This window comes from Hydra viridissima, unplaced genomic scaffold (assembly GCF_058129835.1).
Source record: "Hydra viridissima isolate aposymbiotic clone 2 unplaced genomic scaffold, HvirCarnegie_v1 scaffold_4, whole genome shotgun sequence".
NCBI classification, from domain to species: Eukaryota; Metazoa; Cnidaria; class Hydrozoa; order Anthoathecata; family Hydridae; genus Hydra; species Hydra viridissima.
Genome location: NW_028324303.1, coordinates 13,591,346 through 13,617,738, shown reverse-complemented (window position 1 = coordinate 13,617,738; position 26,393 = coordinate 13,591,346). Strand labels below are relative to the sequence as shown.

The 26,393-nt window shown below is 27.0% G+C and overlaps 1 protein-coding gene across 6 annotated transcripts in view; it reads right to left on the bottom strand.

The window, feature by feature from the left end:
* Positions 1–205: 205 nt before the first annotated feature.
* LOC145182863 (uncharacterized) overlaps positions 206–26,393 on the bottom strand; it is a 35,365-nt gene continuing 9,177 nt past the window's right edge. For 2 of the 6 annotated variants that reach the window (XM_090086429.1, XM_090086432.1), the window contains 44 exons: positions 24,645–24,719; positions 24,134–24,185; positions 23,093–23,180; positions 22,601–22,730; positions 22,461–22,508; positions 21,606–21,677; positions 21,404–21,439; positions 20,898–20,933; positions 20,746–20,814; positions 20,544–20,658; positions 20,177–20,242; positions 18,938–19,339; positions 18,716–18,841; positions 17,611–17,772; positions 16,182–16,271; positions 15,422–15,544; positions 14,674–14,835; positions 14,427–14,588; positions 14,175–14,336; positions 13,933–14,094; positions 13,681–13,842; positions 11,305–11,466; positions 11,055–11,216; positions 10,805–10,966; positions 10,553–10,714; positions 10,301–10,462; positions 10,051–10,212; positions 9,810–9,971; positions 9,565–9,723; positions 8,232–8,390; positions 7,672–7,833; positions 7,427–7,585; positions 7,176–7,331; positions 6,900–7,058; positions 6,639–6,800; positions 5,733–6,506; positions 5,457–5,582; positions 4,979–5,182; positions 4,726–4,884; positions 1,535–1,651; positions 1,205–1,307; positions 886–956; positions 370–414; positions 206–280 (listed from right to left, as the gene is read on the bottom strand). In XM_090086429.1, the coding sequence (XP_089942555.1) occupies positions 246–280; positions 370–414; positions 886–956; positions 1,205–1,307; positions 1,535–1,651; positions 4,726–4,884; positions 4,979–5,182; positions 5,457–5,582; positions 5,733–6,506; positions 6,639–6,800; positions 6,900–7,058; positions 7,176–7,331; positions 7,427–7,585; positions 7,672–7,833; positions 8,232–8,390; positions 9,565–9,723; positions 9,810–9,971; positions 10,051–10,212; positions 10,301–10,462; positions 10,553–10,714; positions 10,805–10,966; positions 11,055–11,216; positions 11,305–11,466; positions 13,681–13,842; positions 13,933–14,094; positions 14,175–14,336; positions 14,427–14,588; positions 14,674–14,835; positions 15,422–15,544; positions 16,182–16,271; positions 17,611–17,772; positions 18,716–18,841; positions 18,938–19,339; positions 20,177–20,242; positions 20,544–20,658; positions 20,746–20,814; positions 20,898–20,933; positions 21,404–21,439; positions 21,606–21,677; positions 22,461–22,508; positions 22,601–22,730; positions 23,093–23,180; positions 24,134–24,185; positions 24,645–24,719 (6,384 nt within the window). In that variant the 3' untranslated portion in view covers positions 206–245. The remainder of the gene's footprint in view (positions 281–369; positions 415–885; positions 957–1,204; positions 1,308–1,534; positions 1,652–4,725; positions 4,885–4,978; positions 5,183–5,456; positions 5,583–5,732; positions 6,507–6,638; positions 6,801–6,899; positions 7,059–7,175; positions 7,332–7,426; positions 7,586–7,671; positions 7,834–8,231; positions 8,391–9,564; positions 9,724–9,809; positions 9,972–10,050; positions 10,213–10,300; positions 10,463–10,552; positions 10,715–10,804; positions 10,967–11,054; positions 11,217–11,304; positions 11,467–13,680; positions 13,843–13,932; positions 14,095–14,174; positions 14,337–14,426; positions 14,589–14,673; positions 14,836–15,421; positions 15,545–16,181; positions 16,272–17,610; positions 17,773–18,715; positions 18,842–18,937; positions 19,340–20,176; positions 20,243–20,543; positions 20,659–20,745; positions 20,815–20,897; positions 20,934–21,403; positions 21,440–21,605; positions 21,678–22,460; positions 22,509–22,600; positions 22,731–23,092; positions 23,181–24,133; positions 24,186–24,644; positions 24,720–26,393) is intronic. The other 4 variants (XM_090086431.1, XM_090086434.1, XM_090086430.1 and 1 more) reach the window with 3 other exon arrangements.

The window sequence follows — 26,393 nt, the reverse complement described above, 5'->3', positions numbered from 1 at the left end:
ATGGGTCCAGTTCAATTTTTTAGTAGTAAAGATGGCAGCAATATTTTGTGATAAGTAACAATTATCGAAATATCAACAAATATAAACTCTAAACTTTTTTTCTTCAAAACTACTTGGTTTTTAGCCTTAGAAAATAAGTATAAAGTTTTTTTAAATTTTGGTGTTTCGATGAAATGTTTTAAAAAATTCATAAAAAAAACAACTGTACAACACTCGAACAAAATCTTCGAATAAAATTTCAAAATCTACTGCTGGTTACACTCAGCCTCGTCACCACCATCTAAATTATAAAAAAATAAATAAAACTAAATACAAAAACAGTCATTCAGAAATGGAGATGAAATAAAAGCTAAAATAATTACTGAATACCTTTCACAGAGCTGGAAAGTTTCTTTTTTGACTTTGGTCGTTCACCTAAACGTAAAAAAATAAAATCACCTGTTTACATATCGCGAGTTTTTAGGACTTGAAAACTATAACACTCTCTTAAGTTAGCAGTAAACCATATTCGATTACAATAACTAACACTATGTAAGAATAACTAACACTATGTAAGAATAATTGCTTTGGTAATCCTTTCTCAAAAAAAAAAAAAAAAAATCCTAATCATTTAGTCGAATCGTCTATGTGCTTTTTGAAAAAAGAAAATCAACACGAAATTAGTGCAATATCAAGCGTCCATTCGAACAGATGTTGGAATACATACAATAGTTTCGCTGCTAAGCTACAAACCCCCTCTAAGAGTCACTGTCTATTAGAGTCTGCAAAATACTTATCGATAGTCTACAGTTTTCTTGATAATAAAAGTTATAGAAGAAACTCTGAGTCTTGATTTTTGCTGAGAAAATTTCTAAAACTGACTAACTGTACATCATTTCATTATACCTTCTGATAACTCAGTGCTTTTACGTTTGTTGCTTTCAGATGGGTTCGGTGAGCAATTTTCTGTCATAGTGCTAAAAGAGAAAAAATTATAGTTAAGTATAACAATGTGTCAAAGATTTTTTTTTTGCAGTCCATGATTTCGCTAACATCAGCAAAATTATGTACTGCAAAGATAATAAACTTCCGTTGATTTATAGCAAGGCTTTTGATTAAAAAAAACCCAGCCTATATATATAATCCATGTTTCTGAAATATTTAGGATATTGTTAGAGTGAAAAATATATTTTACATGTAAAATATTTTCATTAAATTCACGTACGTAGCATCTTGAAGCACACTGAGGTTTTTAACTGATTTGCTTTTTGAAGAACATTTTTCTTCTAAACAATTTTTAGCAATACCTTTGTAATGTTGGTAGCGTTCTAAAGGAGAATTTTAGAAAAGTAAATACATGTAATAAAAAAGTTCTTACTAAACTCAGGTTAATCGAAAAAGATACTGAATCAGTTCTGCTAAATATCTTTTAAAAAGTACATAAATGTAGCACTATTTAAATAAGCTACTTTCAGCATGATAAGCAGCGTAGAAGATAAAACTCGAAAACGAATTCTTAATGTTATAACTTTTAACAGCATAAGCAATAGCTTACCAAACGAGCGAAGAAGATAAGAAGAAAGTTTCTCTATTTCAGTGTCTCGTTTTGAAATCTCGCTTTCTGCAACTGACTTCGTTTCCTTCAACGCGTTCTCAGCTAAGTTCATACGATCTAAAGTTGTTTAAAGGCTAATTTAAAATAATATAGGATCATCATAATGATTGTGACGGACACTGCTAAATAATGAAGAACATAGATTTAATCAAAATTAACAAAATGATAATAATAATAATAATAATAATAATAATAATAATAACAACAACAACAACAACAACAACAACAACAACAACAACAACAACAATAACTACAACAATAATAATGATAATGAGTCAGTAGATTTTTAACTATACTTAAATTTAACAGAACCGAGTGATGCCAATGGTACGTTACTACTTATAAAAATACTGCCAAAACAACAGATAGCGTTTGCAACAGTTTAATTAGAAAAATAGATTTAAATATTTAAAATTCTTAGCCACTTTAACAAACATTTGTGGGTCAATAATTGAATTTAATTGTAATTCAACAGTTATTTAAATGGTAAGTGAATTAAAGTCGATTAAAATTTTTCGTTTTTTTCACAACTTTGTTACTTTTATTTTAGCTAGTTTACTTTTTTTTTTCACTTTTAAAAAAAAAAATTTATAGAAAGAAAGCAGTTGCATTTTTATTGGAACATTATAAATTTTTATTTGGCTTTTATTTTATCATATTTACTATCGTATCTACATACATGCATGCATGCATTCATATATACACATATACATATATATACATATATATACATACATGTATATATATTTAGTTTTAAAGTATACTTTTCTTTTTAAGATTATCGTGTACATAATCTTGGAGATTCTTTTGGCTTAAAATGAAAGACAACATCTTACAAATAACTTTCATTCTCCTCTTAACAAAGCTGAGCTCTTTGTATGACACTCTTAACTAAGTGACTCTACTTATCGTTCGAATTTCTTGACGAATATTGTCCTTCAGCTCAGCAATAGTTCGGTGCTTCTTATCAAACACTCACTGCTTCAAATATCCCCATAAAAAGAAATCTGGGGCCGTCAGATCAGGGGAACTTGACGTTTAACGAAACTCCGCATTTCTGAAAAATATTCTTTCTCCGAAAATTTACCTTGCAGCTCCATACTCTATGGGGCTGAGTGAGCAGTTGCTTTATCTTACTGTCACAATATTCTAGGTGAGTTCTCATCAAAAACATCAGGAAACACAAAACTCTATAACATTTAGCGATATCTTTAGGCTTTAATCTTGAGCGTAATCTTAATATTATTCTCAAAGAAGTACGTACTAAGCACCCTTTCTGATATTAATCCCACGCCAAAATGTGACTTTGAGAGGTTGTAACTCTCGTTTATGAGTGACTCTAGGATTTTAGCTCCCCAAAATCTGGTATTTTCTTTATCTAAAAAAACCATTTAAGTGAAATTATCGTCTTCCACCAGTTTTTATTTTTAAACTTTTTTTTCATTAATACAGACAACAGTTTAGCCGTGTTTGACGATCCATCAACTTTAGCTCCTGTACTTGTATTGAAACATTTGAAGACCTCTTTGTATGCACCTCAAAGATCTGCAAGTGATTCTAAGCTCTTGAGAATAGCATCGAGTTAATATTGTTTGCTCTTCATCAGTGGTCTACTGTAGCTGAGCGTGGTTTTCCAGTCTGTGAAAGATCCTGGTCGGAAACTTTCTGTTAAAAATACCAAATTACGGCCAATATGGTTGGTTTTAACGGAAGATTTGCATGCTCTCTGAGTAAGAGAAATGGAGTGATGATGTTCAAAGTTATACTTTGAACATCATCACTCTATTATCACACAAAATAAGTTTTACATGTTTTTCTATGCCTAATTTACCCATAATTTATTTCCAAATTGTATATTTTAAAAATCTGAAAAAAAAAATATATATACATATACATTTTATATGTTTGATAATTAAGTATCTAAATCATAATATATTTTTAATCAATACTTTTAAATCTTTAAAATTTTAAGGCTTTAAAATCAGCTATAATACTTGTACTATTAAATAATTAATCAAAGGTAATTTCTGAGAAATGAACTTGATCAAGACTAACAAGTGATAAAAACATGTAAATATATAAAACCAGTCTTGGTCTGCTTAGGAGCTTCAATTGAATAAATCTAAAGCTCTTACGTCCCACAAATGTGTTGAAACCAAATGTGTAGATTTAAAAAGTTATTATTTTTTATTCTTCCAAACACTTTTTCGAACAGATTTTTTGATTTAATCTTACAGGTAGGGGGGCGAATTTACCTGACCCCATGTTAAGAGTCACAAATATGCTAATACTATTATTTTCAGTTAATATTTGGTAACCCTTTGTTTGCTTTAGTTGCTAAATACTGATTTTGGGTGGAAATTGATATTTCCTACAACAAGAAAGTAAATAAACTTATGGAGTCCATGTTTCACTTGAAATCATGCATCAATGATGCATTTCCTAAAAAGATTTCATATGGATAGAAATTTTGCTTAATAAAATTCCATCAAAAAAAGTATCTTGACAGAGTGTTCATTCTATGTATTAACTGCAGCCATCAGGAATTTTTCTGTTGCAAACAAAACAACAAAAGAAGTTTAGTGAGTGGTTTGTGACAAAGACAATGTGCCAAAGCCTTCACTGAGATACCTCAAGTGACACAACATTTTCTTTTCTGCACTTTAGTGGAAATCTATTAAACTAACTCTAGCTCCATTTTAGTTAAAAACTATTTGTTTAAATTTACATAATACAAAGAGAAAATGAAAATTTAGTAAAAAGCCTTCTAGAAATGATAAAGGTTAAAGGTTTCCCACTCTGAGTAAAACTTTACACCTAAAAATTCAACTTTAAACGACATCAATTTTATCTCTCCACCACGTCAGCTTTAGCAATTTTAAGGGTCAAATCTTGTGCACTAAAATTTTAAATGATGTTTTTTGAGTATTCATTATGCCAATTAGAAATTACTTGCAAAAAAAAATATTTATATTAACTATAACGCTAAATTTCCAATAATTAATACTGGTTGCTTCTCTTTATGATTTATAAACGTTTATTGTGAGGTTCAATTTTTTGCCAGAACTAAAAATCTACTTGCTTATATATCATTGAGAAAAAAAGTTATACTTAATGCTGGAATTACATACTGAATGCTTCTTTAAGTCCAGTTGTAATTCTTTCATTATCATGCCTCAAATTTTGAATTTCCTCAGCAAGTTTATCTTTCTCCTCTTTTACACATTTGATGATATCTGCACTCTCCTTGCTTGCAATCTCAAATTTTTTATCACTTTGATTTAGTAGAACTAAATAAACAAATCAAATTTTGAGAAAAACAATGAAAAAGATCAAAAATAACTAAAATACTCCTGCTGAAAAACACACAAAGATTATCCTTACCATTTAAATGTATATTTTCTTGTTGAAAACGATCAAGATGCAATTTTAAAACTCTCTTCCTTTCTTCTAAATATGATACTTGACTTTCAAGTTTTACTTTTGCTCTTTCAAGTGAAATACTGTGTTCTTCCCATTCTAACGTGGATGCATTACCACTAGGTTTTCGACAATCAGTCAGAATTTGATTAAGTCTTTTTAACTGAGCTTAAATTTTGAATTAAATAAGAAGTTAAGTGAAGAATTCTTTTAGTTTAATAAAAAATTCAATTTTCAAGTTATTCTTGTATCGCAAACTTGAAAATATTTATGTTTGAAAAGACAAAAATTTAAAAGCAAATCTTTTATTCATTAACTTAGAATAAATCATTATGATTAATAACATGATTAATAACATGATTAATCAACTCTAAATTTAAAAGATGAGATTTTTTAAAGAGATTTCTTGACATTTAGCAAACAGATTAATTGAATATCTTACACACGTATTCCTCATTTTTCTTCTTAAGTTGATCTATTTTTGCATTCTGTTCAATACGGTGGTCAGAATACACAGCAATATCTTTTTTGCGCAATTCCAGATGATGCTCAAGGTGAACGATTTTTTCTATAGAAATAACAATCATTTTTGTAATAAAAATCTAAGAAGATTTTTAGCTCAAGAATATTATTTAAGAAGCTCAAAAGATTTAAAACCAAGGCATAAGAGAACTTCTTTTCACCAAAAAGATGCTAAAGGTGCTAAAAATTTACTAACCTATTAAATCTTGCTTAGTTAAATTTTCAAACATAGACGTGATATGTGGCTGATTGTTGATTTGATGAAGTACTTGATTTTCTTTTTCACTGGCTAGCTGAAATTGCTGTGCTTGGTATGGTTCAATTTTTTTTTGATTTCTTAGCATTTCCTGAAACTCCTTATTTGTTTTTTTCAGAGATTGTTCAAGAACTAACTTAGTTTCTTCTAAATTATTCACTCTTTGCATAAGATCTTCATTATTTAACAAAACTTTGTCATAAGTTTGCAGTTTTTCATCAAGAGAAGTAATATTCTCCTTTAATTCTTTTACAAGCTTTTCTTTTTCATTTAAAACAATAATATTTTCAGATTCTTTACGTTCAAAATTCTTCTTAAGCTCTAAAATTTCTGCTTTTAGTTCTTTGTTAATTTCAGTTATTTGAACGTTTTCAACTTGTAAAGTTTTTAAATTTTGAATTAGGACTTCTGACTCAGCCTCCAACTGACCACTTCTCCTTTCATATGCAATTTGTGACAACTTACATTTTTTGGCACAATCTTCTTGCTCCTTCTTTAATGCCTCAATAAGGTCACTGTTTTTACTATAAGACAATTTTAGATCATTTTCTATTTCTGAGAGCTTCTTATTTAATAAATCAACCTCATCAGACAGATGCTTCTTTTCATTAAATGCCTCATTCTTCAATTCTAATAATTCTTGATTGACTTCAGTAAGCTTACAAATCCTCTTTTTGAGCTCGCTTACCTCTTCTACTAAACTTTTTTTTAAATCTAAAATTAGAAAAATGAAACATCAAACCATATTCTAAATAGCATTTCCAAATAATATTCAATCTTTAAAAATTGATTTTACATATTTTTTTTTTTTTTTTTTACAATCAAAACTTTAAATAAAAGAATCACCCAAGAGTTTTTTTCTTGCTAACTCCTCTTCCACTGTGTTAAACTGGTTAAGTTTTGATTTCAACTGTTCGTTCTCTTGAGTGAGTGTATCAATTTTCAATTGTGTCATATTTTTTTCCTCATGAAGAGATTCAACTTGCTCTCTTAAAATTTTCAACTCACCTAAGTAAATGATATGCACATTTTAAAAATCAAATTAAAAAAAAAAAAAAAAAAAAAAATTAGAATAAAAATTTAAAAATAAAAGCTTATATGTTTAACCTTTCAGGTTTTCCATTGCTAATTTTTTCTCAGATTTAAGCTTGTCAACCTTTGATTTCAATCCTTTGTTCTCTTGAGTGATAGTGTCAATCTTAGATAATGCAAAGTTTTTTTCTTCATAAAGTGAATTGATCTGTTGTCTTAAAAGGTCCAACTCATCTAAAATCATTCATTTTTATTATTGTGTTCAAATTTACAATAAGTCATTTGCATTCAAATTTGTAATAGCGCAACAAAACTTATTTGAGTCCATAAATTAAAACTCTATGCAAGAACCTGTTAATCTTTTCTTAACAAATGTCTCTTCAAACTCAAATTCCTCAACAGTTGCTTTCAATTGATTATTTTCTTGAATAAGAGAATCCATTTTTGATAGCACAAAGTTTTTTTCCTCATAATGAGAGTTCATTTGCTGTCTCAAAAGTTCCACATCTAAATTTAGACATTTAAAAAAAATTTATCAAACTTATAACCAATTGTAAAATAACATAACTGTTTTTTAAAAGCATGTAAAGAAAATTGCAAACCTGAACTTTTCTTTTGAAACTCATCTTTTATACTACTTAACTGATCAACTTCAGATTTCAATCTTTCATTTTCTTGAACAAGCATTTCAATTTTAGATAGAGCAATATTTTTTTCCCCATTAACAGAACTGATTTCTTGTCTTAAAAGTTCTAACTTATCTAAAAATTTCACAGCATTTTATAACTAGCTGCAAATTAAAGACAAACAAAAAGACTTAAAGTTATCAATTTAGATTGATGTCAACCTGGGGAGTATTTCTTGGTTATTTCCTCTTTTATAGAGTTCAACTGATCAACTTTTAATTTCAATCCTTCATTCTCCTGTACAAGCATCTCCATTTTAGAGAGTGTAGAATTCTTTTCCCCACAAAGTGAATCAATCTGTTGTTTTAAAAGGTCTAACTCATCTAAAAATAGGCTTCATTTGTTTTATTTGGAGTTAAAAATAGTATAACTGAGTTATGTGACATCTAGATAAAGAACAAACTTGAATTTTCCTTTTGAAATTTTTTTCTTATCATTTTAAACTGATCAACTTTTGATTTTAGCTCTTCATTTTTTTGTATGAGCATATCAACTTTAGATAAAGCAAAGTTCTTATCCTTACAAAGAGAATCTACATGCTTCCTTAAAAGTTCTAATTCATCTAAAAATTATTACAATCAATAATTTTTGTAAAAAATGTTATAATAAACAAAAATTATAATAAAAATATTTTATATCAAACTCACAGCAAACAAAACTTAGAAAATCAAGCTTTAATAAAACAAAGCGTTAATAAACAAAGCATTAATAAAACAAACACCTGAATTTTTTTTTATTAAACTTTCTTCAATGGTGCTAAACTGATCCACTTTTGATTTTAATCTTTCATTCTCTTGAATAAGCATATCAATTTTAGATAATGCAAAGACCTTTTCTTCATTAAGAGAGTTGATCTGCTGCCTTAAAAGTTCTAACTCTTCTAAATAAAAATATTAATAAAAATAACATCAGAATTCTAATAAAGTTTTGAAAAAAGTTAACTAATTTGCATACTTAAGTTTTTAAAGCAAGTGCTTTCCAAAAAAGTAGACATGTAAACAAATATGATATAGACATGAATTTATTTTTCTTTGAAAAAAATAAATAAATAAAAAAAAGTAAACATAATACTAAAACCCTAATTTTTGATAACTGTTAAGCATTACTACCATAATTAGTTACAAATTAATGTTACTATGAAAATGTCACGTAGGTAAGTTATTCAAATTGTTGAAAAATGAAGTTTTTGGGTGAAAACATCATTTAGGAAAAGTAAAACAAGAACAAAGAATATTTGTCTTTGAACAATCTTAAATCTATCTAATGAATGCATAATCAGTTGTTTTTTTTAATTTCAGTGACAGGATTTCAAGAGTAATCAGGTAGAAAAAGGTTTGCAACATGTCTCTTGCAAGGGCAAGACAGAAAGTTGAAGACAACTTTCTAATTAACAATGCCTTACCTTTAACAAAAAATTTAATTAAGACTTTTTTTAAAATTCAATTCAATTTAGATACTGAAATATTCAATGTAAAAGGCTAAGATAGATAATCCAATGAAATAAGATTCCAATATGAAATAAAGAAAAAAGCTTAAAGTTCAAAAAATAGTTTAAGGTATTTGAAAGACAATGGGTAAAGGAAAATTCAGCTGTAATATCACAACATAGTAACATAATAAACTATTTAAACTCTGGATTTTTTAGCAAAAATCTTTTGAAATCAGAATCAAGATGTCACAACTTGTTTCATCTTTTATGTGCATAAGTGTTTATGAAAAAAATATAACCCTACGGTGCAAGAGTAATAGCATGCAACTCTTATCAAAGACTATATATAAATATAGCATATACTACATTTAAAACCTGGGGAACTTTTATTTTTCAGTTCTTCTTTACTACAATTTAATAGGTCTACTTTTGATTTCAGTATTTCATTCTCTTGAACAAGAATATTAATCTTAGATTACACAGCTCTTTTCCACACAAAGAGAATCAATTTATTGTTTCAAAAGCTCTAACTCATCTAAAATTTAAAATCTAATATCAGATTTATCACAAATTTTAAAACAAAATAAAGAGTTTACAAAAGCACTATGCCAAATAAAATACAAACCTAATTTTATCTTTTGAAACTCTTCATCAATACAGCTGAACTGATCATCTTTTAATTTCAATCCTTCATTCTCTTGAACAAGGATTTCAATTTTAGATGTTGCAATATTTTTTTCCTCATTTAAAACAGCAATCTGTTGTCTCAAAAGTTCCAGCTCACCTAAAGGTTATGCAACATCATTTTATGATTTTAACCAAATTGGAAAAGAAACAATTTGTTTGACTCATTTTTAAAATGATACTAACTTGGTGAACTTTTCTCCTTTAACTCTTCTTCAATACATGTTAACTGATTCACCTTTAGTTTTAATTCTTCGTTCTGTTGAACAAGCATTTCAACTTTAGATACTGCAATGTTTTTTTCCTCATTTATAAAAGCAATCTGTTGTCTCAAAAGTTCCAGCTCGCCTAAAATAAAGACACTAACATACCATTTTAATCAAATTGGAGAAGAAATTTAAATTGTTCTTTTCAAAATCATACCAACCTGGACAATTTTTCTGTATTAACTCTTCTTCAATACAACTTAACTGGTTAACTTTTAGTTTCAACCCTTCATTCTCTTGAACAAGCATTTCAATTTTAGATACTGCAAGGTTTTTTTCTTCATTTATAAAAGAAATCTGTTGTCTCAAAAGTTCCAGCTCACCTAAAAATTACACGATAAAGTTATGACTTTAATCAAATTAAGAAAAAAATAATTTATTTGAAATTGTTATTTTTAAAATGGTGTCAACCTGAAGAATTCTTCTGTATAAACTCTTCTTCAATACAACTTAACTGGTTAACTTTTAGTTTCAATCCTTCATTCTCTTGAACAAGCATTTCAACTTTAGATAATAGAATGTTTTTTTCCTCATTTATAGAAGCAATTTGTTGTCTCAAAAGTTCCAGCTCACCTAAAAATTACACAAGAACCTTATATGACTTTAATCAAATTATAAAAGAAACAATTTGTTTGAAATTGTTATTTTTAAAATGGTACCAACCTGAAGAATTCTTCTGTATAAACTCTTCTTCAATACAACATAACTGGTTAACTTTTAGTTTCAATCCTTCATTCTCTTGAACAAGCATTTCAATTTTAGATACTGCAAGGTTTTTTTCCTCATTTATAAAAGCAATCTGTTGTCTCAAAAGTTCCAGCTCACCTAAAAATTACACAATAAACTTATATGACTTTAATTAAATTAGAAAAGAAACAATTTGTTTGAAGCTGTTATTTTTAAAATGGTATCAACCTGAAGAATTCTTCTGTATTAACTCTTCTTCAATGCAACTTAACTGATCAACCTTTAGTTTCAATCCTTCATTCTCTTGAACAAGCATTTCAACTTTAGATACTGCAAGGTTTTTTTCTTCATTTATGAAAGCAATCTGTTGTCTCAAAAGTTCCAGCTCACCTAAAAATTACACGATAAAGTTATGACTTTAATGAAATTAGGAAAAAAATAATTTATTTGAAATTGTTATTTTTAAAATGGTACCAACCTGAAGAATTCTTCTGTATTAACTCTTCTTCAATGCAACTTAACTGATCAACCTTTAGTTTCAATCCTTCATTCTCTTGAACAAGCATTTCAACTTTAGATACTGCAAGGTTTTTTTCTTCATTTATGAAAGCAATCTGTTGTCTCAAAAGTTCCAGCTCACCTAAAAATTACACAATAAAGTTATGACTTTAATGAAATTAGGAAAAAAATAATTTATTTGAAATTGTTATTTTTAAAATGGTACCAACCTGAAGAATTCTTCTGTATTAACTCTTCTTCAATGCAACTTAACTGATTAACTTTTAGTTTTAATACTTCATTCTCTTGAACAAGCATTTCAATTTTAGATAATAGAATGTTTTTTTCCTCGTTTATAGAAGCAATTTGTTGTCTCAAAAGTTCCAGCTCACCTAAAAATTACACAATAACATATCATTTTAACCAGGGGTGGTAGATTAATTGGTATTTTGAATTATTCAAATAACAATTATTTTTGAAAAATTAATCAATTATTTTTTGATTAAGTTTTAAAAACGAATTTTTATAATTAACAAAAAGTAGATTGCTACTCATAAAGGTTTTATTTCTCTTTTTTTTTCATCAGATATCCTCTTAAAAAACATAAGTTATTAATAGTATCATCATTTAAATTAGTTTGTAACTTAAACCAGCAACACTAAAACTTCTGTCTGCTTATATGTAAGATGGTCAAAGACTGAGCATGGCATTCTAAGTCTTTTATAAAAAGCATGACCTTTTTCCAGTGCTTTTAAGTCATTTCATGTTTAATACAAGCCGAAATTTCCTGAGGGGATAAATTATAAGTTAGCTCTTTAGCTCTTCCTATTAATGAAGTTGTAGAAGATATAATTTCTACTAGTTCTTCAGCTTTAGTTTTTTTTGCATTGGTTCCATATTAGAAGTGGATTCTAACTCAGATGCTGCTTCAACTTTTAGTTCACTTTTCCTTTGGTTTTCCTCATGTAGAAACAAACATATATTTTTCTTGCTGTTTTAGCAATTTCATTTTTATTTGGGTACTTTAAAAGATTATCTGATGATTCTGAATCTGATTTATAGTCACTTGGTTTATCTAAATAGCAAAGTAAACTAGCAATATTATAACTTCTTCTTTCATTAATTTTCTCAGAGACAACATTAAGTAAATTTTGACCTATATTAGTATTTTGCTCTCTAAGATTTTGTAGTAAAAACAAGATAATTTTATCAGATTTTATCAGATCACAGTCTCTATTCCCCAATGCCACAACACATAGCTCTAAAAAATCAAGAGCCTGAACAATATCAGAGATGTGTTTTATTTCTTCTTTTAAAATCAAATCTGTTCTGGATATATCCACAAGAGCTTTTTCAATAACATCTATTAATTCCAAGAATTGTTTTAACATACTGATTAGAGAATTCTATCTTGTTTTAATATCTAGAATAAACTTAAACTCTTTTTCTAATTCAGTTCCACAAATATTTTGAAGGGTATCATTTTTAAGTGGAGATTTTCTAAACATCTTGACTGTTTTATGAACTTTTGATATAAGAATACTATTGTCCTCATGAAACTGGATTCCCTTATCAACAGAGCTATCACTTATGTATTCCAGCATTCTTAATTGTCCTTATCATCATCAGGACCAGAATTAGCTTCTTCATTTTCATTAGCCTCATTATTGATTAGTTCTTCTTGAGCTGTTTATGTTGCTAAACTTTTTTTCTTATAAAGAATAACATACTGCAAGATGAATGTCATGGCAATAGCAAAGTTGGTGGATAACTCCCATTTCTTGTCCCATTTTCTACATAACTGAAACACTGTCAGTGACACATCCAAAGATATCCAATTCAATCTGAATTCATTCAACTTGTCAGTAACAATATAATTATTGTTCTTTCTGAAGGCATTGAACCTTTTATTCTAATCATTCAAAGACCATAGTGACATTTGTTTAAACAATGTACATAAAGACACATGTATCTTTTAGTTTGATAGTTTGACCTGAAGTCCATCAAGAGAAATTGAAAATCTTTCTCCATTTAATTTTCTTTGTTGAAGATTTTGAGCATTTTTCAACTTAAAGCTTTTGAGCAATTTTTAACATTTTTTATATATTTACTATTGGCCAAAGTTGCAAAAAAAATACAATCTACAGCTGTTAAACGAGCAAATACCTCTTCAGCTTTGTTACCTATTTTAATAAAGTAGGCAGCATTATGTTTGTGCTCTAAATGATAAACAAACTTGAAGTTGATGATTGGAGTTTAAGTTCAACTGAACAATCTTTGCACTTGAATATTGATTTCTCTTTATTTTCTGATAAAAATATGCTTCCAAACTTTAGAACAAATTTTTTCAGACTATGGGTGAACAGGCTATTTGTACTGCCGCACTGAAAATGTATTGTTTACATTTCTCAGCATTTCTCATGTAAAACTTAAAACCAGATAAAGGTATAAATAATTCCTGTTTGTTTTTTAATTCCACTTAAAAATTAATCTGTTAATGATTAATTAATTTTAATCAAATAATTGTTAGTCATTTAACACCCCTAATTTTAACAAAATAGGAAATAAATGATTTGTTAGAAAGTTATTTTTAAAATGCTACCAACCTGAAGAAGTTTTCTGTATTAACTCTTCTTCAATACAACTTAACTGGTTAACCTTTAGTTTCAATCCTTCATTCTCTTGAACAAGCATTTCAACTTTAGATACTGCAAGGTTTTTTTCTTCATTTATAAAAGAAATCTGTTGTCTCAAAAGTTCCAGCTCACCTAAAAATTACACAATAAACTTATATGACTTTAATCAAGTTAGGAAAAAAATAATTTGTTTGAAGTTGTTATATTTAAAACGGTACCAACCTGAAGAATTCTTCTGTATTAACTCTTCTTCAATACAACTTAGCTGATTAACTTTTAGTTTCAATCCTTCATTCTCTAGAACAAGCATTTCAACTTTAGATACTGCAAGGTTTTTTTCCTCATTTATAAAAGCAATCTGTTGTCTCAAAAGTTCCAGCTCGCCTAAAATAAAGACAATAACATACCATTTTAATCAAATTGGGAGAAGAAATTCAAATTGCGTTTTTCAAAGTGGTACCAACCTGAAGAATTCTTCTGTATTAACTCTTCTTCAATACAACTTAACTGGTTAACTTTTAGTTTCAATCCTTCATTCTCTTGAACAAGCATTTCAACTTTAGATACTGCAAGGTTTTTTTCCTCATTTATAAAAGCAATCTGTTGTCTCAAAAGTTCCAGCTCACCTAAAAATTACACAATAAACTTATATGACTTTAATCGAATTAGAAAAGAAATAATTTGTTTGAAGTTGTTCTTTTTAAAATGGCACCAACCTGAAGAAGTTTTCTGTATTAACTCTTCTTCAATACAACATAACTGGTTAACTTTTAGTTTCAATCCTTCATTCTCTTGAACAAGCATTTCAACTTTAGATACTGCAAGGTTTTTTTCTTCATTTATGAAAGCAATCTGTTGTCTCAAAAGTTCCAGCTCACCTAAAAATTACACAATAATATTTTGTAACAGAATTGAAAAAGTAAATGAGTTGTTTCAAACTATTAGTTTAAAAATAATACCAACTTGATAAAACTTTCTGAATTGGCTCTTCTTCAATACAACTTAACTGATCAACTTTTAACTTCAATCCTTCATTCTCTTGAATAAGAAACTCAATTTTACTTAAATCAAATTTTTTTTCCTCACAAAGAGAGTCAATCTGTTGTGCTGATTGTACCAACTGATCTAAAAACGCCTATTCTGAGTTAAAAAATATATCAAAATAAAACAATTTCTGAAATAAAAAAGTAGCACTGGGGTAAATAAATACCAGTAGGGAAAATAAAAAGCTTTTCAAACAAAAGAGTATTATATAAGTTAATGTTATAAGTCACCTGTTTTAATGCTAAGAAAATATTGAAATTTTTTTATTTCCATTGAAAGATAAAAACTGCCTTTTATGATACCTATAGTATCATAAGAATATCTATACAGATGATAGCTGATTTGACAATACCTATTACTTAGGAACTTTTTTTTGAAAAATTCTGTTTTTAGACTAGCTATACTGTACTTCAAGTAGCATTAGATTGTGCACCGAAATTTTCCCTTACATTTTGGTAGTTTATAAAGTCTTAAACTAAAAAACACATAATATTCAAACACGTAAGAAACAATTTCTGTGACTCTTTGATAAGCAACTAGCATTTGGCTACACTAACACTATCATAATTCTAACAGCAATAACTTATTATAATATTAATATTGGAAGTAATTTATTATAATATTAAAACAGGAACACTATAATTCTAACTGGAATACTTATTCTTACCCTGAAAACTTTTGCAATTTTTACAATCATGTAAGATTTTGTTTGCCTCCAATAAAGCCTGCTCAAGGTTAAATTTTTGCTCTTCTAGATTAAGGACTTGTTCATCCCAAAGTTTCTTTTGATCTAGTTTAATCAACAAATTCTTTAACAGTAACTAATAATATTGATAATGTAAATAATAGTAATATAAATAATAGTGATATAAATAATAATAATAATAATAATAATAATAATAATAATAATAATAATAATAATAATAATAATAATAATAATAATAATAATAATAATAATAACAATAATAATATTAATAATAATAATAATAGTAATAATATTAATAATAATAATAATAATAATAATAATAATAATAATAATAATAATAATAATAATAATAATAATAATAATAATAATAATAATAATAATAATAATAATAATAATATTAATAATAATAATAATAATAATAATAATATTAATAATAATAATAATAATAATAATAGTAATAATATTAATAATAATAATAATAATAATAATAATAATAATAATAATAATAATAATAATAATAATAATAATAATAATAATAATAATAATAATAATAATAATAATAATAATAATAATAATAATAATAATAACTACAACAACTACTACAACAACAACAACAACAACAACAACAACAACAATTATAATAATAAAACCTAATAATAACAAGCCTAATCTGTAAAGATAGAAAAGGAGAAATAACAAATAGTATAAAAGCTTTTATCACCTGCAAGAGCATGAACAAGCTCCTCATTTTTCAAATCAGATTTCTTTCTAAATTCTTCTAACTCAAGAAGTTTTGCATTCATATCAAAATCTAAATAAACATTTTAAATCAATAGAGAATAAAGCCATTTATAATACAAATAATTTATACTAAATATTTACTTAATATATAATGATATAAGACATCCCAGTTTCATGATTTATAACATATCTTTGAGTTAATTTACACACTTTGGAGCATCATATTTTTAAAACAAAATGCCCTGACACATCACAGCTTTATAATTTATGACATATCATATGAATAGTTTTAGGAAACAGTAATAAAGAAAACTAAATTTCAATATTCATATTGTAGTGGCACTTAAAATGCAGAAAAATTCACCAACAAAGTAGAAAAATGAAATTTACAAATATCAAATACACAAATATGAGAATTATATAAAAACAGAAAAATTTGGAAAAAAAAAAAAAAACAGAGAAGGTAATGATTAATTGGGTGTGAGAAAACTAGATATTTGACACAATTCAGCAATTCAAATTTATGAACTCCTCAAAATGGCACCAGCTAGTTTTTAAAAAATTATGCTTTCTGTTCAAACCCATGGAAAACTAGGATAGAACTATTTTAAAAATTATAGTTTTATGTACTAATTCTACACTACTGCAGAACTACAGTGGCTTCTGGTACCAATATTAGTTGAGTGATTGTTATAACATCTCCTAAGTAAAAAAATTTAAACAATGATGTGATGGAGACCTTCATAGTTAATAAAATTGTTAATCTTTTATATGTTTTTCCTGAATCATCTACTCATTTTCTCAGGTATATTGATTGATTCTGTAGATGACTGTAAGTCTACCTGTGCTACAAGTTTCTTGATGATGCCTCCAATATCATTACTTTTTCCATTTGATGTGGGAGAAAAACACCATTAAGCAGATACACTACAATTTTAATCATAGTGTAATGTGCCTTGTTTTTTTTTCAGTGGTATTTTTGAACTTTTAACATGATCAGGTGGATTAAAATGCTGCAAACATGCTGCTTACATTTTGATTACAAACGGGTGTTTTTGAAATTAGTTTATTTGTTGTGAAAAGTTTTTTAACAAAACCTATCTACTTAAAAAGCTATTGGGAACAAATAAATCTAAAGTTGGACTTCTCCCACTGATTGAACGTAAAACTTAAATAAATTTTGTTTGTTTCTCCATTGTTAAGGGATTTTGTGTTTACTTTAAAGAATCTATTTCTTCATCTACATAACTATTCAGCTTATTAACCTTTTTAATAGTAAATCTTGTTTCTTTTTTAGAAACATGTAAAGGTCACCAAAGAGAAGCCAGTCCAAAACTGAATAGCAAGAAAATGTAAGAAAAGAAAATTACCTCAAAAAGCAAGCTAAATATATAATTACTAAAACCAACCTGATAATTGCTTCTTTGCAAGTTCTTCTCCATGGGCAGTAAAGTGACTAATGTTTGATTTTAATTCTTTATTCTCTTGAATGAGTTTATCAATATCAACTTGAACATGGTTCTTTTCTTCATTAAGAGAATTTATTTTTTCATGTAAAAGGACCAATTCTCCTATTAAAAAAAAAAGTACATTTAATTTATTAGCTCAATTTAAAAACTCCACCCCCCCTTTTTTTTTGTCACCATTTTCAGTTTTTTTTTTTTTTTATTATATTGGTAGATTTTTAATGTATGTATGCATCTATTTCAACAAGCTTTATAATGACTACTAATGCATCAGAAAATATTATTAATAAGCTATTCAGAAGGGGTACTTGGTTGAACTGTTAATGACACAAAACTTAATTTTTTAGACTTCATACATACTACTACATTATATATTATAAAGTAGTTGTGTCCACCTTTCAAAACATAGAATTTAATGTTTAAAAAAAGAAAAGAATTTAATTTTTAAAGAACATTTCTTTTAATATTTAAAAAAAAAAAAAACAGAATTTAATGTTTAAAAAAACATAGAATTTAATTTTAAAAAAAAGCATTGAACTTAATGTTCAAAGAAACATAGAATTTAATATTTAAAAGGTGTTTTTTTTTTATTTCATTCATTTGTTTCATTTTTTTAAATTAATTTGATAATTTACACCATTTTTTGTTTTTGTGTTTTGTAAACTTTATATAATTTAAAGTAGCAAATGTAAGATTTCACTATGAACATGTTAGATGCATCTATAGATATGGTTAGTTAGCCTATTTATTTAGCCATTGATGTGTTGCATACATTATATTCAAGATATATATATACTCAAGATATATATATATATATATATTCAAGAACTGTTTGGCTGTAGATAAATCTAATAGTAGTATAGCTGTAATTATTAATTAAACTGTGCAATGTTTAAATCAATGAAATAATATTTTCCTAAAATTCCACATGAGAAACAAACCTGAACCCATTCCTTAACACATAAGTTACATCAATTAATCTAATGATAGATAAACATACCAGTTTTACAGAAACTAGCTCTTATAACATGAACAGAAATATTCTTACGCTGAAAATTTTCACAATTTTTACAATCTTGTGTTATCTTTTTGTTTGCCTCCAGTAAAGCTTGTTCAAGATTAAATTTTTGTTCTTCTAAACAAAGAACTTGTTCATTCCAAAGTTTCTTTTGATCTAAAATGTTGGTGAAACATTCAAAATAAAATTAACTTGACAAAAATTAAGTTAACAAAGCTCTAACAAACAAAAGTTAAATAATATCATCATCACCTGAAAGAGCATGAACTAGCTCCTCGTTTTCAAGTTCACATTTTCTCCTAGATTCTTCTAACTCAAGAGATTTTGCATTGACATCTTCTTTTAGGCGCTCTAGGAAATCTAAGTCTACCATATTTTCCTGCTGCTCTTGCAATGAAGCAACATCATCAATTAGTGAACTTATTTTACCATCTTTGGAACTAATTTCAGCTTGCAGCCTAACAATTTCATTAGAAAGAGCAACATTCTTTTCATTCATCTTACTATTCTCCTCTCGTAATGTTTGCACAACTTCATGTGGCTCTTGACTGATGATCATATCTCGCAACTTATTTTTTGTTGTCTCATATTGTATCTCTAATGCAGTGAGCTTTTCTTTCAATTCTTTATATTCAGAAGGCGAACAAGTTTGTGCTAAAGGTAAAAATCAAACACATTTGCAATCTGCTTTGCAACAATATTCAAACTGAACAGTTAAAATAAAATTAAACACGTGTACACCAACATAAGTTGGCAAGTATTTAAAACCAACTTCAAATCATGAATATTTGAGAAAGATTCTTCTAAAAGGTTCTTTAAAATAGAAAAGGGTTTTGGAGAAACAGATTGATTTTTTAAAAGAAACTTTTATTGGTACTTATTTTGTAAAAGGGGCCAAGAGTAAAATTTTAAAGTAAAAAGCTGATAATTTTCGATTATGTTGGTATAACTTCTTGAAAAAGCTTTTTAATGAGCTAACTAATTAACAAGTGCTTGCAGTGTATATATAAAAATAAAAGAGATTTGATTGTTAAGATATAGTTTATGCTATGTAATACCCTTATGAAAAACTTTAAAACTGCTCTTTTCATCATTATTAAATAAGAACATCATTCTCAGTTAAAAAAAACAATTTCTGAAAACACATTACTAAAAGAGGGGAGCTTTTTTCTTAAAACATTACTTGACAATTTCTTTAACTTAACAATGGGCTTTTAACAAAATATATAATAAATTTAATATAGAACTCATGAATATATCAAACAATAAAGAGAAAAAAAAGCACACACAAAAAAAAGAGTTCAGCTCATTTACTATTCAATTTATAAAAGTGTAAAAAAAAAAAAAAGACAACCAAAGAATATTGAAAAGGTTTGTTGCATTGTGAGTTTATTAACAGATAAAATTAGTAAGTCTTAAAAGAAAACACCCTTTTAGTGAAAATGGAAAACAGAATTTTTGCAACATGATAATGAAAAATGTAAAAAGTACCTTTATATTCTTCAAATTCTTGTTTAAGCAGCTGAAACTCAAGCTTTTCAAAAGAACCATCAAGAGCTTAAAAAGAAGCAAACAATAAATGAAAAATGAAAAAAAAGTACTTTGAAATCTTAATAAGTAAAGACATTTTGCTGTAAGACAACAAAATGACAAAATTAAATTTACAAAAACTTTTTCTATATTTATTAGCCTTTCTTATAAATAATAACTTTATTTTACAGAATCAACAAGATTATTCTAGAGTTTCCTTGAATTGTCTGTTTTTCCCTTCAAATAATAATTACTTTAAATATTTTTAAAAACATTTTTAGCCATTTAGAGAGTAAAACTTTTCATATTTTAAAAAACATCAACTAACCATCCATTTCAACATCTTCAGAAAGGAATTTATCTTCATTAGAGACTTCTCTTCCTCTTAACAATCCACCAGGACACCAAGTCAGTCTTCTCATATTATCTTTCTTAACCACATTCTATTTCAACAAAAAATAAGACATTAAAACCTAGTTATTTTTAATTGAGATTGGTTTCATAAACTGCTGCTAATACAATCTATCTACCTGAACACTTCTTCGCCCTGTGCAAACAATCTCTTTTAAGAGAATGGCTATGCGCTCTCTCTGTTCTTCCTAAGATAAAGTTTTTAGTGAAGTGTCATTATTTACATAACACATTAATTACAATTTTTAATAAAAGGTTCAAATAAACTTACGATCTTTTGCTGGTAAGAAGACTGCTCTGCAAGAATCTAAAAATTATGTATGTAATGTAATGCAAAAATGTATGTAATGTAATGCTATGTATGCATTGTAATGTAAAAATGTATGTAATGTAATGTAATGTTATGTTATGTATGTATGCATATGTGTATAAGAAAATTATGATAATTGTTTATAGACCTTACCCATGGAATTCAGAGACTTTGATTGAAATATGATGAAATAAATTGATTTAAATTCATTTCACAATTTCATTCAAATAAAGACTGAATTTTGCATTATTACAATAAATCTCTCCAATAAAATATTTTAAAAAATAACATGAAATAATTTCATTCACATAACTGTAAGTGTAGGGAAAGAATTTTAGGTAATAAAGAAGTAATATTAAACCTATTTTTCCCAACAAATCATTTCATTAAGAAGTCTTTTTTCTACTGATTTTTTAAAAAAAAAAAGGATTTAAAAAGTGTTACAAAAAAAAAAGCTTTAAACTCACTTTGTTTTTCTCTAAATGTGATATTCCTGTTTCCAACTGTAAAAAAAAGACATCTTTTTTAAGATGTAAAACTTTTCTACCTTTCTATAAACTTTTGTACCTCTCTTATAAACTTTTCTACCTTTCTATAAACTCTCTTATAAACTTTTCTACCTTTCTATAAACTCTCTTATAAACTTTGAGGGAAGTAATAAAAGTTTACATCAATAATTTTCTTCTTTAACAAATTTATCTCTGTCATCTGTTTGCGCATCATTGATTTATCATCAAGAACCTAGTAAAAAAACTTTTGAAATGTGTTTAGAAGAATAAACAAATCCCTAAGGCAACACAATATGATATATTGAAAAGTATTTGAATTAAAAAGACCAATCGAGAAAAAAAAAACAATTGTGAATATGAGGGTTAGCACACTAGGGTAATGGGCTAAGGTTAGATTTAAACAAAAATAGATTTGGCTGTATAAAAATAAACTGCTATGATGAAGTTTATTTACTTTCAACCATTTAATATTTTAAATAATTTTTAGTTCATTAAAAAATTATATTCATAGCTAGACTATTGTTAAAGCATGGTATATCCAAAGAATATTACACTTAGAATAAAATTCAATTGTTTAATATGTATTAACTTCTGCTTTAGCTTTAGTAGAGGTAGTTACTTTTGTTAATCTTTTTCAATAATTTTTCAAAATAGAATGCATGCTTCATAACTATCTAATCAAAAGCTTAGCTGAAGGCTTGTTTATTAACTTTTAAACAATTTTTTCATGGCGTTAAAATAACAGTTAATGAGTTTAAGATAACTATTTTGTTTATTTTGGTAAAATCATTTAAAGAAAATTTAAAATCAATTTTTAAGATTTTTTTTTTACAGCTTTGTTATTTTATCATATTATTTAATTCATATTTAATAACTAATTTATATATTTAACAAGTAATTTTTATATCGTTTAACTAAATTATATTTTGCTACTTTTTACTTCTAATTTACCTTTTGCAAAATTTCAAATCCATATAAAATGTTTAAAAAATTTATAAAGTGAAAATAAAAATACTTCATTGACAGTAGGTCTGTTTTTCACTTCTTTAGCTTGGGATGCAAACTAAGAAAAAAAATATTTTAAAACTCAAAATAAAGTTATTAAGCTTAGAAATTAGAAAAAGTAAATATTAATTGGCAAAATAAATTGCTTACCAATAATGTTTGCTGTGTTTCTTCTAAAACCACAGGTGAGATAGCACATATAATGCATGTCCGAGCATTTCCACCCAAAGACTTTTGTAATAAACGAGTGAGTTTAGAATCACGATAGGGAATATGACAACTATGAAACACAAAAATTTATATGTATATATGTATGTGTCTGGCTGTATGTCTGTAAGTCTTTCTGTCTGTCTGTCTGTCTCTCTGTCTGTCTCTCTGTCTGTCTGTCTCTCTGTCTGTCTCTCTGTCTGTCTGTCTCTCTGTCTGTATGCATGTATGTATGTATGTATGTATGTATGTATGTATGTATGTATGTATGTATGTATGTATGTATGTATGTATGTATGTATGTATGTATGTATGTATGTATGTATGTATGTATGTATGTATGTATGTATGTATGCATGTATGCATGTATGCATGTATGCATGTATGTATGCATGCACGCACGTATGTATCTATATGATACCATTCATATGATACCTTTTATCACCTTCACTGAGCTTCCTGATAACTACACCTAGTGACATCAGGCTAGTATTTATGAAGCTAGATTCCTTCAAACGAATGCCTTAATAGAAAAAAAAAAGTAAACTCCAAGAAAGATCAGTAATTGAGCTTAAAAAACTTAACCTACACAACAAAGCTCTAAACAACTGAATGAATTCAAATCAGCATGTCTCTTCTACTGCATAAACCTAAAACTATAGAGACAACTGATCTAAAAAAAAAGATCATGGGCAAGCGAAGTTTGCCAATTACAACAGAATATGGTAGTAGTGCATGGAGAGTAGTGACTGCTAATCTTTTTGTTTCAATGACTGCCTTAAAAAATTATCGGTGAAATTTTATGAAATTCCAAATCCATGATGAACAAGCCAAATGAATAAGCCTATAAACCTTAAAAAAAAAAAAAAATGACCACAGCATTGCTTTTTCCAACCGATGTAAATTCTGCAATAAATTCAAGAGTTAGTTTATAGAACAATGGACTAATGTAATGCGGAGTAACAAAACCACAAATAAAGATTTCACACATACTGAGAGATTGATTGTTTGACCTTAGTGGTCTAATTTATGTAGTAAAAACAATCAATGTGTTACAAATATCTAAGTGCGATGGAAATTATTATAGGGTTGTGCATAAATCTCACCAAAAAAGGATAGCTAATGTTCTGAAGATAAGAGAGATATGTTTAAATATTTAATTTGGCAAACTATGATCTCTATTCTCAAATTCATGTTAATGTTTACACACATATCTGGCAAATAAAAGATGCTTTCTTTGGATTTATTACTTTCTTATAAAATCATAATCATTTTAAAAATTGCTACACTTTTGAGACATACTGATAATTTGGACACTATGAGTAACTGTGGATATGAGATTTTACCAAACTTAAAAAAAGTAATAAACAGTTCTTATAATCTAAACAAACATTACTAACAGGTATAATGAATATAAAATTTAAGATAACATTGGTTAGAATTTTATTCAAAATTTTTTAAATTAAAATAAAGTACCTTGGGCTCCTGTTTGTCCTGCCCTTTCTGAACCAGCTAAATCAACGACATTCTGAATAAAGTAAACAAATTGAAATCTATATTTAATTCTGTAAATGTTATAACTAAAACTAAACATATAAACTTTTTAAAAAACTAAAAAATAACATGAATAGATTAAGACACAAAGTAGTTCTTGCTCTGCTTAAAAGCATTGCATAATGGTAATCTAGAAATAGAACCATTCAGAAAGATACATGATAAAGAAACTTTTAAAACATATAAAATAAAAACACAAGAGTAACTTTTTTTTTTTATCATAGAGAATATTTTTTGATGTGTAAGTGGTAAAACTTTTTTGTGTTTGTATAGTTGAACTTTTGAAGTTAAATTATATAATTCAATTATATAATTATATACTCCAACAAGAACATAACACTCACAAAGTTTACAATTTAAAATTCTTAGTTTTTTTACAATTTGTTAAAAAATGATTAAAAAGTTAATTAAAAAAGAAAAATCTGAATAATACCAGCTCAGCAGCGATGATGGTGCCATTAGTTTCCATACTGATATTAAGTTCTGAACTTTGTCTACTTTCAATCACCTAAATTACAAAATACAAAATATCAATAACTTTATTGATTGTTTGGTCTGATGGAATAATCTGATGATCTGATAACCTGATGGAAATAAAATTTTGGGCTGAGAAATTACTTTCAAATAAAATGAAATCCCCTAAAACTGTGTTCAAATTTTTTTTTTTTTTTCCTTTCCATTTTAACATCATTTGGTGCTAAATTTTTTTAAAGTAAATTTGTCTAAAGAAAAGAATACAACATTCATAAAAGGTTGATACTGCTTAAATAAAAAAAGACCATTGCAATTTTCTCCTGGAAAACAACTTTAAAAAATAGCTTTACGCATAAATAACTTAACATATATAAGGTTAAATAAGATTGCTTTGCTAAGTTTTGCTGCGGTGCTTTGTACTTGCACAGTGCTTTGCTAAGTTTTGCTGCGGTGCTTTGTACTTGCACAGTGCTTTGCTAAGTTTTGCTGTGAAATTCTGCTGGAGCTGCTTCTTTTTTTTTTTTTTTTTGGGGAGGGGAGGGGGGGGGGGAAGCAGACCTTTTTATACCTTTCTTTCTGAAGGAAATATGTTCTCTTTTCTTTCGATGATATCATAAGATCTTAATCTTGCTATATTCTCAATCCAAAAAGAACTTATTAACTAATTACTATTTTATTCTTATTTTGGGTTTTAAAAAAATCTTTTAGAACATTAACCAATCTTGTTATTCAAAACTGAAGTGAAAAAACATTTCAAGCAGTTTCTTTGATATAATCTTTTCTTTTTACAGGTAACTCATCTAATATTCTCTACATAGAATAAACAAAGAAATGAAATAGTTTATAAATGTCTCAACCAGATATAATTGTTACAGTTTTAGGGGCATCACATATTATATGCTACCTGCACTAACAAAAAAGATTTAAAAAAAGGAATTAAGCCTCCTCTATATTGTAAAGCCTATTCAATTGACAATAAGACTTATCAAGCTTGAATTATTTTTCGTAGTTTAAGCAATTATTAGAACATTAAAAATTTATTTTGAAAATCATTACTGTTAGGTCATTTTAGAAAAGCTGAATGAAAGTTAGGTTTAACCAAATTAGTTTTTTCATAATAATATCTAAGAAAGACATCCATAGGTTTCTAAAATATTACATTTAAAGATTTGTCACAGCAAACTTAAAATTATAAAGTAGTACTTGCTTTAAGTATGAGGTGACTATCCCACCATAAACTATTTGACAACTATGAGTTTGCTAAACACTTGAGTAAAAAGCTTTTATTACACAACTTGAGTAAGCTATGAATTAAAACAGTCTTATGTGTCCACAATATTTCTGCTACTAATTAAAATACTAATTTTAAATTAGTATTTTACTTGTATCATAGCAAAAAAGAATTACTTATTGATAGTCTGGATTATAGGTAAAGAAAAAAGCAATCTAAAGGAACAAATAGCATTTACTTGTTTTGAAAAGAGATTTGAGGTTTGGGAAACTTTAGGAAGTTTGGAAAGTTTTTGTAAGCAAGATTTACAAATAAGGGGAGAACAAAGAAAGTAAAAAAAAAATAAAATAAAACAAAGTATAATTTTTCCAGGATTTCCACAATATCCAAAATATCCAGGACAGTTGGAAAAGCTGCAATAACTTTATTTTGACCATAAAAGGTTAAAAGATATTATATTAATATATTATACTAATA